Here is a 15,595-nt window from a genome sequence, read left to right as displayed (position 1 = left end):
CACTCTCCCATTCGCTCGCTCGCTCGCTGGTTCACACTCTTGGGGCGAGACAAGTCATAGTTATATCGACTCAGCTATGACTGGTACGGGATGCCGTGCCAGTCTCGTCTTGGCTGATTGAGTTGATCTTGCGAGCGCTGCAAAATGGAACAGCACTGAACACTCATTCACATAACACGGATAATCATCAGCCTTTTCCATTTGGTCATCAACACTTCTTTTCAACAAACCAGCCAACCGCCAGTCCGGATACATCTCCATACTGCCTACACCCGTTCTCCGCCCACCCGTCCGTTGTCACCAGCCATACGACGCCTCGATTTCTTACGCAGTAGTCGTCCTTATCCACATGAGCAGCTTTCATCTCCCCCCTGTTTGGTCCCCTTTTTGGCCCCCCCCCCCCATCCCTCGGATTACCCCTCGGTCTGGTCCCCCATTCTCGATGCTCGGAGTCGGAGCCAGGCCGCAACCAGAGCCTCGTGAACTGGTCGCAGTTCAAACATTTGAGCTCCGGTCGTAGGCTTTTACTTTGAGATCTGGGCAAACAAACGGACATTCCAAAGAACCTTGCTCTGAACAGAGTTGATCCCATTCCCGATGGCATCAGTATATCCGTACGTCGTACTGTCCTGGAATACATAATACCGTGAGCTTCCGATCTGGACGGAGATTTTGTGCTTTTGCGCAGCCAAGATGCGGATATTGCATTCCAACTATATGGGGGGGCTTTCTTCGCGCAGATTCCAGACCCTTTCTCACACTACATGGCGAGCCTGCGAGGTACATACTCTGTTTCCCCTGGTCTAACCGAAGACGCCGCGCCGCACCCGACATGGCACATTGATACGCTACTTTGACGGTACATTGCCGCGAAGCTCCTCGCTCCGTGCGGGTGGCCCCCTGGAACATGGACCTTCCTATCCCCCTCCACCTGGCCCCTTCCAGCCTCCCATCCCTACTTTTCCCCTTGCCTCCCACCTGGCCGACAAGCATAGCCAGGGGAAGGCACCATCCTTTCAGGCTTGGTCTGTCCCCTTCTGAACAGCCTCCCCGATCCATCCTCCAAACCTCCAAGGGTTCATCTTGTTCTCTTCCTCCACCCCAAGCCGATGGATCATGGAACTGGCAGCCGCCTTTGCCAGCAACAGCAGCCAGACACCGTGACACCCAAACTTGCCAGAGTTCACTGTTCACTGTTCTCAACCTCTGGCAGACTGGCTCACGTGGCTCCACCCCTTTTCTTCGCTTTCCGTTGCTGGGGTCATGGTTAGCAGGTACCTGCGCACTACCTACTTACGCAGTGAGAGGTTGTATTCATAGCTTGACCGTTTTGTATCTTACTCTATTACTACAAGCTAGGTCGGCTTCGTCCCCCAATGGTATAATGCAACAGAAAGGTGGCGTTCTAGACATTCTTGCCCTCCACGATTTCCCCCAGTATTGATAGACGGCAATTGGTATTCTATTCATCATGGCCATAGACAGTTGCCTTCAGATATACCGACTACGGTACTCATCAGCTATGACGATACAGCGTTCTGCTTTCTGATTCTGGGAAAGGGTACTTCGTACGAATACAAGACACGGGTCTGACAGTATTTGACTTCCTGGAGCGTCAGGCATGCGGCTGCGCGGCATGCTGTCCAGCTGTCGTTCGTTCTTTCGCTCGTTCGGATTCCCCATATTGGATGTGTCCCCCCTTAGCCCAAGCCGCCCCCCATAGGCCCTGTCTTGCATCGACTCTGATGAAGAATTGAAATTGCATCAGCTGCATCTCAATCTCTTTCACCACACTCTTGGATGTTCGCCTTGCCCATCACGCTCTCGGTTCTCCATCTCTTACGAGGCTCGCACAGCATTATCCGACTCCACGTTACATATTGCCAAAAGTCATCGCCGTGCCAGACCCAACATTGCTCTATGGATACGGGTACACTATGGATACAGTCTACTAATCACACGCAGAGCCTGCTTCCCCACGGTACGACGGGTTTCGCAGACTAAAGTAGAGCCTCCAACTACGGACACTTTTCGCTGTACCTTGCACAAGTGTTAGCTAGTGGCTTTGCACTATGCAAGGAACAGCATTCCTCGGCCCTTACGGATACCCTGAACGGACACTTCTAATATGATACAATAGTGCACAGGAATACGGATCGCCAGCAGCTTTGTCGTCGGAATAGCCTCCTCCTTCGACCTTGCAACCGCTTTTACTCCTTGCAATTGTGGTTGCTGCATCCGTGTTCCAATATCGAACCCCCTAACCTCCACATCTCTCCAGCTATTCGGATGAAACGCTGCCGCAGGGAGCCTAGGTTCGTCGAAAATAACCCCAGACTGTCACAGAAGCTTTGGGACAATCAAGTACGGAGTAGAAGCTCGTGACCTCAAACCTGTCAATCAGCCTGGCTCCGTCTCTGGTGGCTCAGCTTTTCGATTGTGTCTGCCATCCGTGGCCAGCCTGGCCTGGACCGGCAACGAGAGAAACGACGGGCAGAGTCAAGTTTGAATACACGATATGGATACAAACCTCGAAACTGCTTGGCACCAAGCATTGCCCAGGGGCAGTCGAGCACTGCATCCTTTGGCTGGCGACAATGGCACACGATCGCCATCTCTGACCGTTCAAAAGACTTCCGAGCTCACCGCTACCTGATGCGTTTTATCTTTGACCTACCTCGCCCACAAGTCATCATGGCTGGAAACCTTGCCCTCGGGATCAGCCCGGTCCATAAATCAACTTTCCGTCTCAATCGTTGTAGTCTCCCTGAGCCATTCAGTGAACTCTGTTGACGGAACACACACAACTTTTATCGATGCTCCCTCGCACTTCTCAAACACAACTTTACGCTCCACGCCTTGCCGACCGGATCCAAAGGGGAAAAAAGACGGGAGTGGTTGGTAAAGGCTTATCGCTCGTAGTTGTGCCTTACATAGCCGCGACATGTATTCGTCCTACATAGCACCAAGGCAGTTCATTGCCGCCGGTCCAGAATCCCGAGTACAACGGCCGTGCCCCCTAGATGGAAGTTTGAGCCGGTAGCCAGCTGCAAGCAGGATCCGCAGCGCCGCGTTAGATCCGCCTTGCATCAAGTCATTTCTGATCCAATTAATTCTGACATCGGATCATCAACAGACCACACAACTGTCTTTCTTACCTGTATCCTGTGGAGTGTCGACGATTCCCTGGATCACATTCTCCCGAAAATCCATTCCTTTATACAGGATACGCGCCTCGTCTTTGGAACATTAGGACGGGGCTGGCCTCAAGACTGTCCTCGAGTCAAGAATATGGGCGCCGATCGCAGCATCGTTATTCAATACTCAGTAGCGTAGAGCTGATTGGTGCCTTGGTCCGGCATGAGCCCTAGAAACTCTTCGTGTGCAGCGACTATTGCTGTGGTGTCTGCAAGGCTCGAGGTTTAAGCTTCGCAATTAGCCTCTCTAAATACTACGCTGCAGGCCTCCTTTCCCGACCAACTAGTCATGTCTACGCAACCAACCAGTACTGACAACCACAGGCCAGAGCCTCATCTAAGGGCGCCTGATCTCCTATTGTTTACAGGAGCTGACTGAGATGTTGCTCAGCAAGTATCTTCGTGCTCGATTCTGTAGTCTTCACTTGCCTGTTGATGTTGCTGACCGTCACCTCAATACACAAGTCGGGACGATCGATCGCCAGAACTTGTCAATGCGTACGCGATCTGCGTATTCGACTGCAGCTGCAACGGTAGATTGATGTTTCCATGCACGACGGTTGAGCCGCCGCTTTGGGCTACATCACTCTGGGTCGGGTTCGATATTCGGGCGTCAGACATTCCAGAAAGGCAAACGAGTTCTTCTCGGCTGTTCAAGGCTCTAGGACCTTTGATGCAGGCCAGATGAGTTGGGAGACACGCGAGGTTATCACGATGTCTTATTGGGCCACCTACACCTCTCCCTACTACTCACGGTCAAATGCTCGGCTCCCCGGCACGACCCTACCTGTACAGACATGATCTGAATTACAGATAGCTTGTAACCACTACTCTTCGCCGCCCAACATTCCTTTTGAGACGGGAGAGCATCGAGACCTTCGAGAAGGAGGTCCGATGTGTGGTGGCTTCAAACGCAAGATCGGCCGAGCAAGCACGAGCTGCAAAGGCTCTTTGACCCATGTCCGGACTTTTCACCAGCCCGCTTCGCAAGCTCGCGACGAACACGGATCATAAGAAGTCCCGACCCCCAATTGTCGGCCATTGCGGCGCGCACCATCCCGTTCGGAGCCGGGGCCTCGGTCTGGCAATGATTCAAGACTCTTACACACGCCATCGAACATTAGGTGAAGAGAGAAATAGGAGAAAGAGAGTTCGTGTCTGACGCTTCCTACCGGCAGTTCGTGTTAAGTTCGGCCTAGGCTCGCTGCGTCTCGCGACTTTGGCTTCGACTTTTGACAGCTTCTTCTTTTTCGGGCTCCCACCTCATGGAGGGCATGGATCCCCGGATGGGGAAAGGCTACGCCGTCGTCGTCGGTCAGGGGACGCGATTTGCTGAATGTTGGGACGTAATAAACGCAGAGCAACACGGCTGAGGTGACTGCCTTCTCACCCCCGTTGGAAGATTGGGAGACTTCAAATCGTCTGGGTCACAATCTCTGCTCACTTGCTTGAATCACTGCGGCAGATAGCTCAATCGTTTTTGTTGTCTTCTTTCTCACTGGAGTTTCAGCGCTCCGATGGAGATTGTGGTTGTGATATTCCGTAAAACTCCTATCTAAGCCCACCGACACCGTCTCTGGTTACCCTTTTGCAGCAAACCGCTGTCAAAAAACCATTTGGAAACCCCCTCCCTTCGGAAACCTGATTGATCTCGCTCATTCCTCTGCCGCAGCGCTTTTTTCTTTTTGAAGCACGCCGGGCCGATTTTCCCTTTCCCTTTCTTCCCCTGTCTCGTTCCTCTCATCTCTCTCGTATCTATATCTTTCTTCCTCTCAACACCGGACCACACACACTGGCTCTTTCTCTAAGGCTTGCAACGTCCCATGTAGCGGGGGTACAAGCATGTCGTACGGACGGTGTGCTGGTTGGCCAACCAGGCCAGGAAACGCTCGAGGCCAAGACCGTAGCCGCCGTGGGGGGAGGTTCCGTACCTAAAGCAGTGTTGTCAGCAATCGTTGTCCTTTTTGGTCTATACAACAGCTTCGAGAGGGGGAAAAAAAAAAGTAAACTCACTTTCTCTGGTCAGTGTACCAGTAGTAGTCCTTTGACGGGATTCCCTCTCTGTCGTAGGCGGCGAGGAGCTCGTCGTAGCCCTCCATTCTCATGGAACCACCAACAATCTCTCCGACACCGGGCATCAGGCAGTCGACGCTCTCGGTGACGCGCGGGTCGTTGGGGTCCTTCTTCATGTAGAAGGCCTTAATCTCTGTGGGGAAGTGGGTGAGGAAGATGGGCTTGTTGATGATGTCGGTCATCCTGCGCTCGGCGGCCTCGGCAATGTCGTCGCCAAACTTGTGGGTCTCACCGTCCTCGTTGAGGATGGGGGGGTCTTGGGCGTTGAGCCAGTCGATGGCGTCGGTGTACTTCATGCGCAGGAAGGGGCGGACGGGCTTTTTAAAGTCGGGGTTGAGCTCCTTGACGTAGGCGGCGATCTCCTCGTCGGCGAGGACGTTGTCGATGACGCGGCACATGACCTCCTCGAGATGGGCGAGCAGGTCGGGAAACTCGATGAAGTCGAGCTCCGCCTCGACATGAGTGTACTCGGACAAATGTCTGCGGGTCAAGCTGCGCTCCGCACGGAAGGACTTTTCGATGCAGTAGACGCTTCCCAAGCTGGGGAGGACGGTCTCGAGATACAGCTGAGAGGACTGGGTGAGGTAGGCAGCCTCGTCGTAGTAGGGGACGGAGAAGAGCGTGGAACCGCCCTCGACCTGGGTCTGGACCAGAGCCGGGGGAGAGACCTTTGTGATCTTGAGGTCCTTGTAGGTCTTGGTGAAGGCCCACTCGACGGCGGCGCGGATCTTCATGATCGCGGAGGCGTTGTCACCGCGGAGAACCAGGTGGCGGTTATCCAGCATCTGGGAGTCCCACTGGTTCTGCAGCAGCGAGACCTTGTTGGTGATGGCATCTTCGTCCGTGGGCGACGTGCCGATGACCTTGTAGTAGTCGACGTGAAGTTCACGGTTATCCGGGGCGGTTTGGCCCTCGGGGACCTTCTTGAGCTCGCCGTAGACCCAAAGGGAGGTTCCCTGGGCAAAGGTGAGGGCGTCGTACGTCTTTGTGAGGTCGCCGGCCTGGAGCACGCACTGGAGGTGTCCGTAGCCGTCGACGAGGGTGATGAAGGTGGCCTGCTTCTGGGCGCGCAGCCTGTGAATGCGGCCGGCAATCTTGACGCGGTCGCCCTTCTTATCGCCCTCGCCCAGCACGACGGTCTTGTCGGCGATGGTGATGCGCTTCGCCTCGGGGAGGGACTCGTCCTCCTTGATGACGATCTGCTTGGCAGCCTCGAGGGCCTGCTGGCGGGCCTTCTTCTGCTCCTCCTCCTTGGCCTCGATCTGTGCCTGCTTGACGAGCTTCTTGCGGTGGGCGTCGAGGGCGGACTGGGCCTTTTTCACGGCGCTCTTTGCAGGCTCCTTCCACTCGAGGCGAGCGGCCTCGTCGTCACCCGTCTTGGAGGCGCGGGTGAGGAAGTGGCGCGATGTGACGGACTCGTTGTTGGCGATGTAGGCGGCGGCGAGGGACTTGAAGGGGGAGGACTCGGTGCCCTGGGTCGAGGGCTCGTCGGCGCCGACGTCGGTGTCGATGTAGACGTTGTCCTCCGTCTTGGGACGCTCAGCCAACTCCTGTGGGGCGGCCATGGTGTGTGGTCGAGGATTCTTTGACGTCTAGGGAGAGAAAGGAGTTGCGTCCGTCGACTGTTGACTCAAAAGCCGGTTGTTTGTGTACAATCGAAGTTTTGGGAAATTTTTGGGATGGTTTCTGGATGGCGGGGTAAATTATTCGGATTGAGTTGGTGGGAGGGACGGAGGGGTGAGGGGAGAGGGTGACCTGGTCTGATGTACAGCGTCGGGTATCTTTTTTGTGACTGTGCTGCGTGAGTCACTTGCAACCGCAAAGCCAACAACAATTGGGAGAGAGAGAAAGTAATCAGGAATTGGTATTACAGGAGAAAGTCATGCAATTGGGTTCAGTCAAAGGCAGAACCCTTTTTTATCTAACACAGACTATCCGGACCTGACCTGACATGTTGCTCGAAGCTGTGTGAGTCACCTCTGTTGGCTTTCCAGTGTCTGGGGTTTGTTACAGTGCAATTACACCTACCCCCTTGATACCTTTGCTCCCTGAGATCACCGCCCGGCGCCCAGCGGAGGGACACCGGGAACTGAGGTGCTTCTCAAAAGACATTACCCTGCCCAATTCCCAATTGAGCGTTGTAATTGCTCAGAGATAAGGGAGCTCGGGCCTTACGTTACGGGGGCCCTCTTTCTTTTATGAGCGCCCGCCCGTTTGGCATTTGCTGAGGACGAGGTTGGGTCTCGCCCAACTTTGCTCCGAAGATAGGAAGGTAGGCGGGTGCGTAACCGTATCTAGGTACATCTGCTAAGTCTATCCCCCCTTGACTCGGGCATCTGAAGGACAAAGCGACGGTGAGGCGGTTTGCGTACTCACCTTGGGGTGGCGGTGAGAATGCTGGAAACAGTGAACTGAACAAAGTCTCGTCATTTTGGTTCAAGCGTAGAGGGTGCAGAATGAGCGGTTCACTATACTACTGCGTACGGTACATTATTTGTGAGGAAAGCTTTAGATTGTCCGCAACTGTTATAAGTCGATATTACCTCAGGCTGGGGATGAGACTCGGGAAAGGGGAATCTTGATATCGGGAAGCTTCACAATGCACCTATTGAGATATACTTACAGAGTATGAATCACTCGTGGGAGTCCCAGCTGGTGCCATCTCGTATGGTGTATCGTCAATGACTTTTGTCTATTTCATTTACTCATTCTTGTCATTCTTCGTATAAGGATGGCTGACGTGACAAGTCGCCCTAAGAAACCCAGCGTCTTATGCAGGTCCATAATACCCAACTCGAGCTGCTGCCGTTCCGGTGAACATGCCAGAGTTTAACAAGTCCTCCTGCTCATTCCACTTCTCTTCCTGACATCCAGAGACCCGCGTTCTGCATCTTATCAGCGAACGAACCACCATCACCATCCCCCCCCCCCCCTCTCAACTCCCTTTTCAAATGCCAAACTCCGTCTCATCCGAATCAACCAACTCACAACTCATCCTTCTCATCTACAACAGCAGCAGCAGCCTTGCCCTCCTTCCCCATCCCCTCAAGCCCCTTCTTCACCATCGAGCTGAGAACCTCATAAACAACCTGCGCCGCCGCCAACGCCGTCTCCTCCCCAGCATTCTGATACGCAGGGCTCACCTCCACAACATCGGCACCCACCAAATTCAACCCCTCGATGCCCCTCAGAATCCGAATCAGCTCGCGCGTCGTCCAGCCACCGGGCTCAGGCGTGCCCGTACCAGGCGCGAACGCCGGGTCCAGCACGTCGATATCGATGGACAGGTACACGGGGTCCTCGGTGCCCAGCGTCTCCATGATGGATTTTACGATACCCGCGGTGCCAATCTCGTCAATGTCGTCGGCGGCGATGCGCACCCAGTTCTGCGCCGTGTCGTCGTCGTGGTCGGTGAAGTCGGTGCCGGAGAGGCGGGTGCGCAGGCCCGCGTGGACCGAGGGCTGGCTTGAGGCGTTGGAGAGGAGGCCTTCGTTGCCGGCCATCCAGAACATGGAGCCGTGGTTGAATTGCGTTGCGGTCCAGTATGAGGGGTACTTTGCCGGGTGCCAGGTGTCCAGGTGAGCTGTGTATTTCGTGATATACGTCAGTCATACCATTCTTTCTCAAGCATCTGTGACGTGATCCCATTCCTTCGCTCCGTCTGCCCGTCTCGCTCCACCTCAACAGGGACACGAAAAAACTCACCGTCAAAATGCAACACCCTCAACGGCGCTCCGTACGCCTCGCTAAGTGCCCTCAGCGCGGGCAGCGCGAGACTGTGGTCGCCGCCGAGGGTGATGAGCTTCGGCCTGCTCAGCGAGCTCGACACGGGCCTGCGCTGACCCAGCTCCTTGAAGGCGGCCGACATCTGCTCCACGGCGATGACGTTGTCCATGGGCGTGACGGGTATGTCGCCGCAGTCGAGGATCGTGGCCCAGTTGGCGTACGGGTTGATACTCGCGCGCGGGTTGAAGCCGCGGAACGACGTCTGTCTGCTCGAGGCCTGGCGGATGGCGCGGGGGCCGAAGCGGGCGCCTTTTGAAATTCAGTCAGTACCTTGTTGGCAGTAGCAGTGAATGTGAGTTGGTGAGGTGTAAGATGTGCCGTTGCGAAGCGAAAGAAAGGGGGAAGGGGGGAACATGTTTCCTGCTCACCTGGCCTATAGCTGACAGCCGTGTCAAACGGCGCGCCGATGATGGCGATATCGTACAGCTCGGACGGCGTCGTCAGGCACTTGACGTGCTTAAGATGAGCGAAAGAGCCGATGCCCGTGAATCCTAAATCAACATCGTGAGCCCCTCGATGTTCTCCTCTCATAACCCATTTGCTCTCCTCTCCTGTGACTGGTACTAACCCCACTGAACAAATATCAAGTTAGCCCTCCATTCTCTCATCTCATCTCATCTCATCTCATCGCCAAGTAGCAAGTCAATGACTTGTGAAGACATCCATCCGACGTACCTCGAAACCCCATTTAGCCTCCAACTCATCCAGCTCGGCCTTGGTCCACTCTTTCTCGTCGCCGTGGTTGCCGCACGCGGCGGCCAGCAGGGCTGACGAGCAGCCCAGCAGGAGAGACGTCAACTTCATGACGGCTAGGTCTCGTTGTTGTTCTGTTTTCCCCTGTGATGTTTCCTGCACCGAGTCGTTGTGACAATCACAAAGTAAGAACGGTCGTGAGAGGGGTTGTTAGGTGATGATGAGAATAGCAAGGATGAGAGAATCCTCAATTCAGGGCAAGTCTATCAGAAAGGAAAGAAGCAATTCCTTTTAAAACGAGGGAAACCGGGCCAAGGTATATCGAGGACCGGAAGCGTTCAGAACGGGTCACACACCTCGACCGGCCCGGCGCGGGTTTGCGCGCGCACGCGCCTTTTGTGGTTGTCCAATTCGAATGGCTAGACCGACAACTCGCTTCCCGTGTATTCGGGGGATATACATAATGGATCTTCTACTTGCAATGAATCCCGCCTATTGCTTGTTCATTATTGGCCAATGGGCATTGCATCTGCCGATATTTCCCCTACTCGATAACCCCAGTTATGAGCTTGCTTTACGTACATGGTGGGACACGGTAATCAGATCCGGGCTGTCACCAGGAAAATCCAGGATTAAAGGTGATGACTTTTGTCACCTTGTGGCATTCAGTAAACCCAGCGGAGAACGTCCGGCGGGGAAGGTCTGATGTGGGGGTTGCAGGAGAGCTTCCTCAGCCAGTCGATAACGGGCATCTATCGTCCGAAAAGAGTGCGAAGAACCCCGCCGATGCCGGTAGCGTAGACTGAGTGAGGAAATAAATTGTCAACGAATGCATTAGACTAAAATGCCTGGATGCGGTGCGCCGGGCTTTCTCCAGGATGCCAGTAGTAAGGTAGAGGTAGACCGTAATATGGCGGGCAATGCGGGGTCGGTGGTGCATCGTTCCTGGCCGCCGGCGCGCGGTGGGGATCATGGAGCCCGGATATGTAACTACACGGTATCCGATCTCTTCCCGGGAGGTGGGGTCTCCCGTTAAGGATGGGCACGTCGGGGTGGTGGGACACCCACCTCGAGAGCGAGCGAGAGAAAACGTCCAATCGCAAAAGTGCGATATTAGGTGCTCGTTTATTTCATCATCTTCAGCGTCCCAAGTTGTGGTCCGTGGATGAGGTGAAGATGGTGGGCTGCAGAAGGTCCCTGGACCGTACGCCCAGAGAACCTAATGCCATACCTCACATTAGTACAAAAGCGACTCTTCCCCCAAGTAACAAACTCCCCAGATCCCTCGAAGCCTGAACCACATCCGGATTTTCCATTATTCCTCTCGAACCCCCCTTGTCTACCTCCATTACTCACGTACTTTAACATCCTTTGCGCTCCCCGCCTCAAATCTTCCAGGTTCCCCAGGGAAACCCCATGAACGCCTTCGTGGCGTTCGCAACGCGTCTCGAACATAGCCTCCGTCACGGTTGCAGGCACCGCTACCTAGGCTAGGTACGCGGCACCACAGGTGTGTTCGTAGGTAGGTAAGCAACGTCAGAACTTGGAACGAGAACTTGGAAAAAGGGGATGGTGTCTCCGTGTATGTATGGCTTCGGAGGCGGGTAAGACAATAACGCCTCCTTCTGCCTTTCTCTCTCTCGCTCTTTCTCTTTTAATCTCTCCTCTCTCCACCAATCCATCAGCCGTTCCATCTCTCTTGAAAGAAAAAGAGGCACACAAACAAACCGATTGTAAATACACACGCAGCGTGAGAGAGAGCACAGGCCCGGGAGTCCTTGAGGCGTAAGCATTTTGAACCACGCGAACGCCGTAAATCCCGTTGGGGGGAAGGGAAAAGACACAAACGGCACGCTGTCAAGTTTTCCTTAACCGCATCTGTCTCGCATTGATGACCGATTCCTTCGGATGGACAACGGCACGCCGAGGCTGCGACGTCATTCTTTTATGCGATTCCCTTCCCCCCCCCCCTCCCCTACCACCAGCAACTGTACTAGTCCACCCCCCAGAAATCCGTCCTCTTTAACCTCAGACCCCTTCAAAGACTGCTGGACTTTTGCCCAAGAAGTTGGGCGGGCATGCTCTCAGGCAGACAGATAGGAAAGCGCGGCCAGTGAGAGTGAGGGGTTGTTGGTGGCCTTTGCGCTAATCATCGCGCGCCGCAAAAAAAAAAAAAAAAAAAAAAAATGTCAAGTAGAGTTTCAAGAGGGCGCAGCTGGACAATAAAGAACATTCCAACGATAAGATTGGCAACGTTAGGCATCCCAGTTGAGAGTCCTGGGCAGACGGAACGAACGTCGGGTAGCTCGCCAGCATCATAGTTGAGCATGCTTTTGGTCCAAAAAAGCTACTGCCCACCGTCCATTACTTACTTGCGCGCTTCCAACGTACGTGCCTTGCTTGCCATATCTCTTCTTTCCTTGCCCCCACAACGTGCAGAAAGAGAAAATATGTGAGTGAACGGATGGCGTGTACCGAGGCGGGCAGCAAACGGGAATGACTCGCCTCGTCGATCCGATGTTGGAGGCTCTGATCCGCCCACGCATGTTAAACATCAGCAGTCAGTGGGTGATGATCCCCACGAGGCCATGCCCTCCAGCTGATCGGTGCTCGCTCCGCGCGGGTTGTGGCTGTAGAGAGAAAGTTGGGCGCGTACAGACACTTTTGGGGGTTCAGCGCGAGAAAAAAAAAAGACCATCGATTTAAAGTGCACTCCAATCGCCAAACTGTCCTATCGAAGTATTCCTGCCTGCGTGATGAATTTACCCATCCCTAAATGTAGAAAGAAGCAAGAAAGACCACCAAGATCCGGGCCAGAGCAAGGCGTATTGGGGGATGCGAGAGGGATGAGGGGCTGGATTTGGTAAGAGGGCATGGTATGAGGGAGAACTTTGGGAATTGGTGAACAGAATATGGAAGGGGGGAAAACACAGCCCGTCGACTTGCCCATTCGTCCTCCTCGCAGTCCCCAACCAAGATATGCCTAGAAGCCCGGACCGCCGCGGCCAGATGATCCAATCCAAACCTTCGTTGTCGCTGAACCAGGAAGTGCAATCCATTAATTCGCGAGGAACGACCGTTCCTGATCAGTCCAAAGCTGTGACTGATCAAGACCTAAGCGTGTCCAATGCCATGCGCGCTGCAAAAAAAGGTCCAAAATGCCGTTCAAAGATGGAAACCCAGAACCGTTTGCGCGCGCATCTGGATGGCAAGAGAAAATGTCCAAGCCTGGTTCTCGGCTTTTCCGCTCGCCGCCAGAGCCAGAACTGGGTGGGCATGGCGGGAGGAAAGCAAGACCCATGCGTCAAGGGGTCCCACGATCAAAGCACAAGACACTTGTGTGACTTCTTCTTCGGGGCAGGAGGCTCCAGAGCCGCAACAATTGCCTGGGGAAGTAGTATGTTAGTAACAGATCTAGAGCTGCGACATAGGCAGGTGTAGGAGGGGAAAGAGCAAAACAACAGATCCAACGGGAGAATGCATACCTCGTCAAAGACGTCCTTCAGCTTGTACTGCGTCAGAGCACTGCACTCGACGTACTTGACCGCACCCAAATCCTTTGCCATCCGCTCGCCGTCCTCTTTCCGTACCGGAGACATCTTCTGCTTAGAAAGCTTCTCGCGGACGCTGGGGTCCTCGCGCAGATCGACCTGGGTGCCGACGATAAGGCAAGGGACGCCGGGGCAGTGGTGATGTACCTCGGGGAACCACTTCTCGCGGACGTTCTCGAAGGAGGCAGGTGATGTGACGCTGAAGCAGACGAGGAAGACGTCGGTCTGGGGATAGGAAAGGGGGCGGAGTCTGTCGTAATCTTCCTGACCGGCGGTATCGAACAGTCCCAGTGTGTAAGGCTCGTCACCGATCCTGCGTGAGAGAAAAATCCACCATTAGCGAAATGGCCTACCAAAAGTCCAGCAACTTCTCGTCTCTTGCGGCTTCTTTTCTCTCTCGAATCCCCATTGTTTTCGATTCATCCACTCGTCGGCTCATCCGCCCTTTGACCATCTCTTGGAAAGACCCTTTTGCATATGCTTTGTGGAACCCGATCTTGGATTGTTTTGGAGGTGTTGCAGGAGAGGACTCACATAACAGTGACGGCATAGTTATCGAAGACGGTCGGAACGTATTCGGAGGGGAACTTGTTCGTCGTGTAGCTGATGAGAAGGCATGTCTTTCCGACCGCACCGTCACCGACGACAACACACCTAGAGGAGGAGAGAGGGAATCAGTTTTTGTTGCAAACAGAAGTGGCTAGTGACATGCGCGCTTTGATGGCTGCCCATTTGCCGATCGTCAAGTTCAAGTCAGGATTGGCAACGGTGAATGGAAGCCTTCCCCAAGCCCCCGGCGACAGGGAGCAGTGGAATCCGACAGCAACAGCGACGATGCAGACAGGGCAGACGCAGCAGGCAGGCGAAATAGTGGAAAGGGCGACGACAAGCCGTCAGGTGTCAGATGTCAGGAAGGGGGGGAAAGTGAGAAAATGAAGCCTAGCGAAAAGAGGCTCAAAATGTACGCACTTGATAGTAGCGACGACCATTGTCTAGATCAATGATGTTCCGTGCAGGAACAGAGACCTGTGGAAAGAAAAATTAAGACTGGTCTCTCAGTCTCTCCCTTATCGCGCGGCGCGTCGTGTCGTGTCGAGTGTATTGTCTTGTCGAGGTCGGGGTCGGAGTCGGGTGTGATTTCCAGGCGCAGGTAGTTGGGGGTTAGAGTGGCAGTGGGCAAGAGGAGTCGAAGCGGGTGGTAGGTAAAGTGTGGTGGTAGTGGCAGTGGTAGTGGTAGTAGTATTGGTACGGAGTAGTAGCAAGGTATGGAGGAGACTAGGAGCAGTGGCGGTGGTGGTTGCCGTTGCTGCAGGGCGGAAAGATGAGGTGGGTAGTGGAGACGGAGAATCGGGTCGAGGTCGAAATGGGGGGCGGGCGACGACGAAGGGGAAGAAAAGACGTGGATTGGGTCGGGTGCCGGTGTGGTGGTTTTTTTTTTTCTCTCTCTCTTTTCGGTGCAGGTGGTAGTGGTGGTAAGAAGAAGGTGAAGGAAGAGAGCAAGGCAAGGGACAAGGTGACGGCGAGGGACGCCAGCAAGGTAAAGGGAAAGAGTAAGGCGAAGGATAACGGAGCCAAGGCAAGGTAGGGAAGGAGCGAGTGAGAGAAGGAGGTGACAAGGTGACGGAACCCAACCAAAGCACAAGGACGTCTACGCAGTAAGGTATTGTGTACGCAGTACTCCGTACAGTCTGGGAGGTCACAAGTGAGATGTCGTCGGGGATTTTTTATTTATTTTATTTTAGCAAGGTAGCGATGGCGTCGGCGGTGGTCTCGACACACGCTGCAGCGGTGCATCAGCGGCAGAACACACGCGGGAAAGTGGGACACCTCAGCAGACTGCCAGACTGAATCTGGGAATAGAAGGGGGAGGACGGGGTCGGGTAAGGTAGCAGCAAACTCGACCTTGCGTTAGGGGTTTTGAGTTTTATAAACTCCCTGAATTTTCTTTCTTCTTTTCGTCGAATGAGGTCAGCATCTGGGTGAGAGGAGAGCGAGGGGAGAACAAGAAAAGATGAAGGCGTAAGGCAGGTACCTAAAGGTAAGTTGAGTCAACAGACGGGTGGAATTGACGAGTGTCAGTTGGTGTCAGTGTCAAGGCAAGGCAAGGCAAGACAAGGCAAGGTAATGGGAGGCTAGAGGAAGAGAACGTTGCACACACCACACGTAAGTAAGGCAAGGTGCAGAGACAGACGAGACCGAAAGAGTTGTATGAGGCGCGCGTGGTAAGGCATGTGTTGTATGCTGAGATATTGTACGTCTCGACACTCTCAGAATGAAGACACTCAATTACTATCA

General features: G+C 54.2%; 3 protein-coding genes across 3 annotated transcripts; all 3 read right to left on the bottom strand.

Moving 5' to 3' along the window:
• Positions 1-5,001: 5,001 nt before the first annotated feature.
• Positions 5,002-6,835, bottom strand: CPAR01_14146 (asparaginyl-tRNA synthetase; the record flags this gene model as incomplete). The annotated part of the gene is made up of 2 exons (XM_060498397.1): positions 5,002-5,128; positions 5,211-6,835. 2 exons carry the CDS (start codon positions 6,833-6,835, stop codon positions 5,002-5,004), a joined length of 1,752 nt encoding a protein of 583 aa, XP_060343131.1.
• Positions 6,836-8,040: 1,205 nt separating this feature from the next.
• Positions 8,041-9,860, bottom strand: CPAR01_14145 (arginase; the record flags this gene model as incomplete). Its single annotated transcript, XM_060498396.1, has 5 exons — positions 8,041-8,155; positions 8,259-8,853; positions 8,976-9,305; positions 9,425-9,628; positions 9,707-9,860. The coding sequence occupies 5 exons, from the start codon at positions 9,858-9,860 to the stop codon at positions 8,041-8,043; spliced, it is 1,398 nt and encodes a 465-aa protein (XP_060343130.1).
• A 3,209-nt stretch (positions 9,861-13,069) lies between these two features.
• Positions 13,070-14,289, bottom strand: CPAR01_14144 (cell division control protein 42; the record flags this gene model as incomplete). Its single annotated transcript, XM_060498395.1, has 4 exons — positions 13,070-13,135; positions 13,235-13,613; positions 13,835-13,954; positions 14,270-14,289. The coding sequence occupies 4 exons, from the start codon at positions 14,287-14,289 to the stop codon at positions 13,070-13,072; spliced, it is 585 nt and encodes a 194-aa protein (XP_060343129.1).
• Between the last annotated feature and the right edge of the window lie 1,306 nt (positions 14,290-15,595).

Source organism: Colletotrichum paranaense (genome assembly GCF_030867605.1).
Source record: "Colletotrichum paranaense strain IMI 384185 chromosome Unknown Scaffold_14.1, whole genome shotgun sequence".
Classification (NCBI taxonomy): Eukaryota; Fungi; Ascomycota; class Sordariomycetes; order Glomerellales; family Glomerellaceae; genus Colletotrichum; species Colletotrichum paranaense.
Note: the sequence above shows the minus strand (reverse complement) of the source record. Positions and strands in the feature narration are given on the sequence as shown.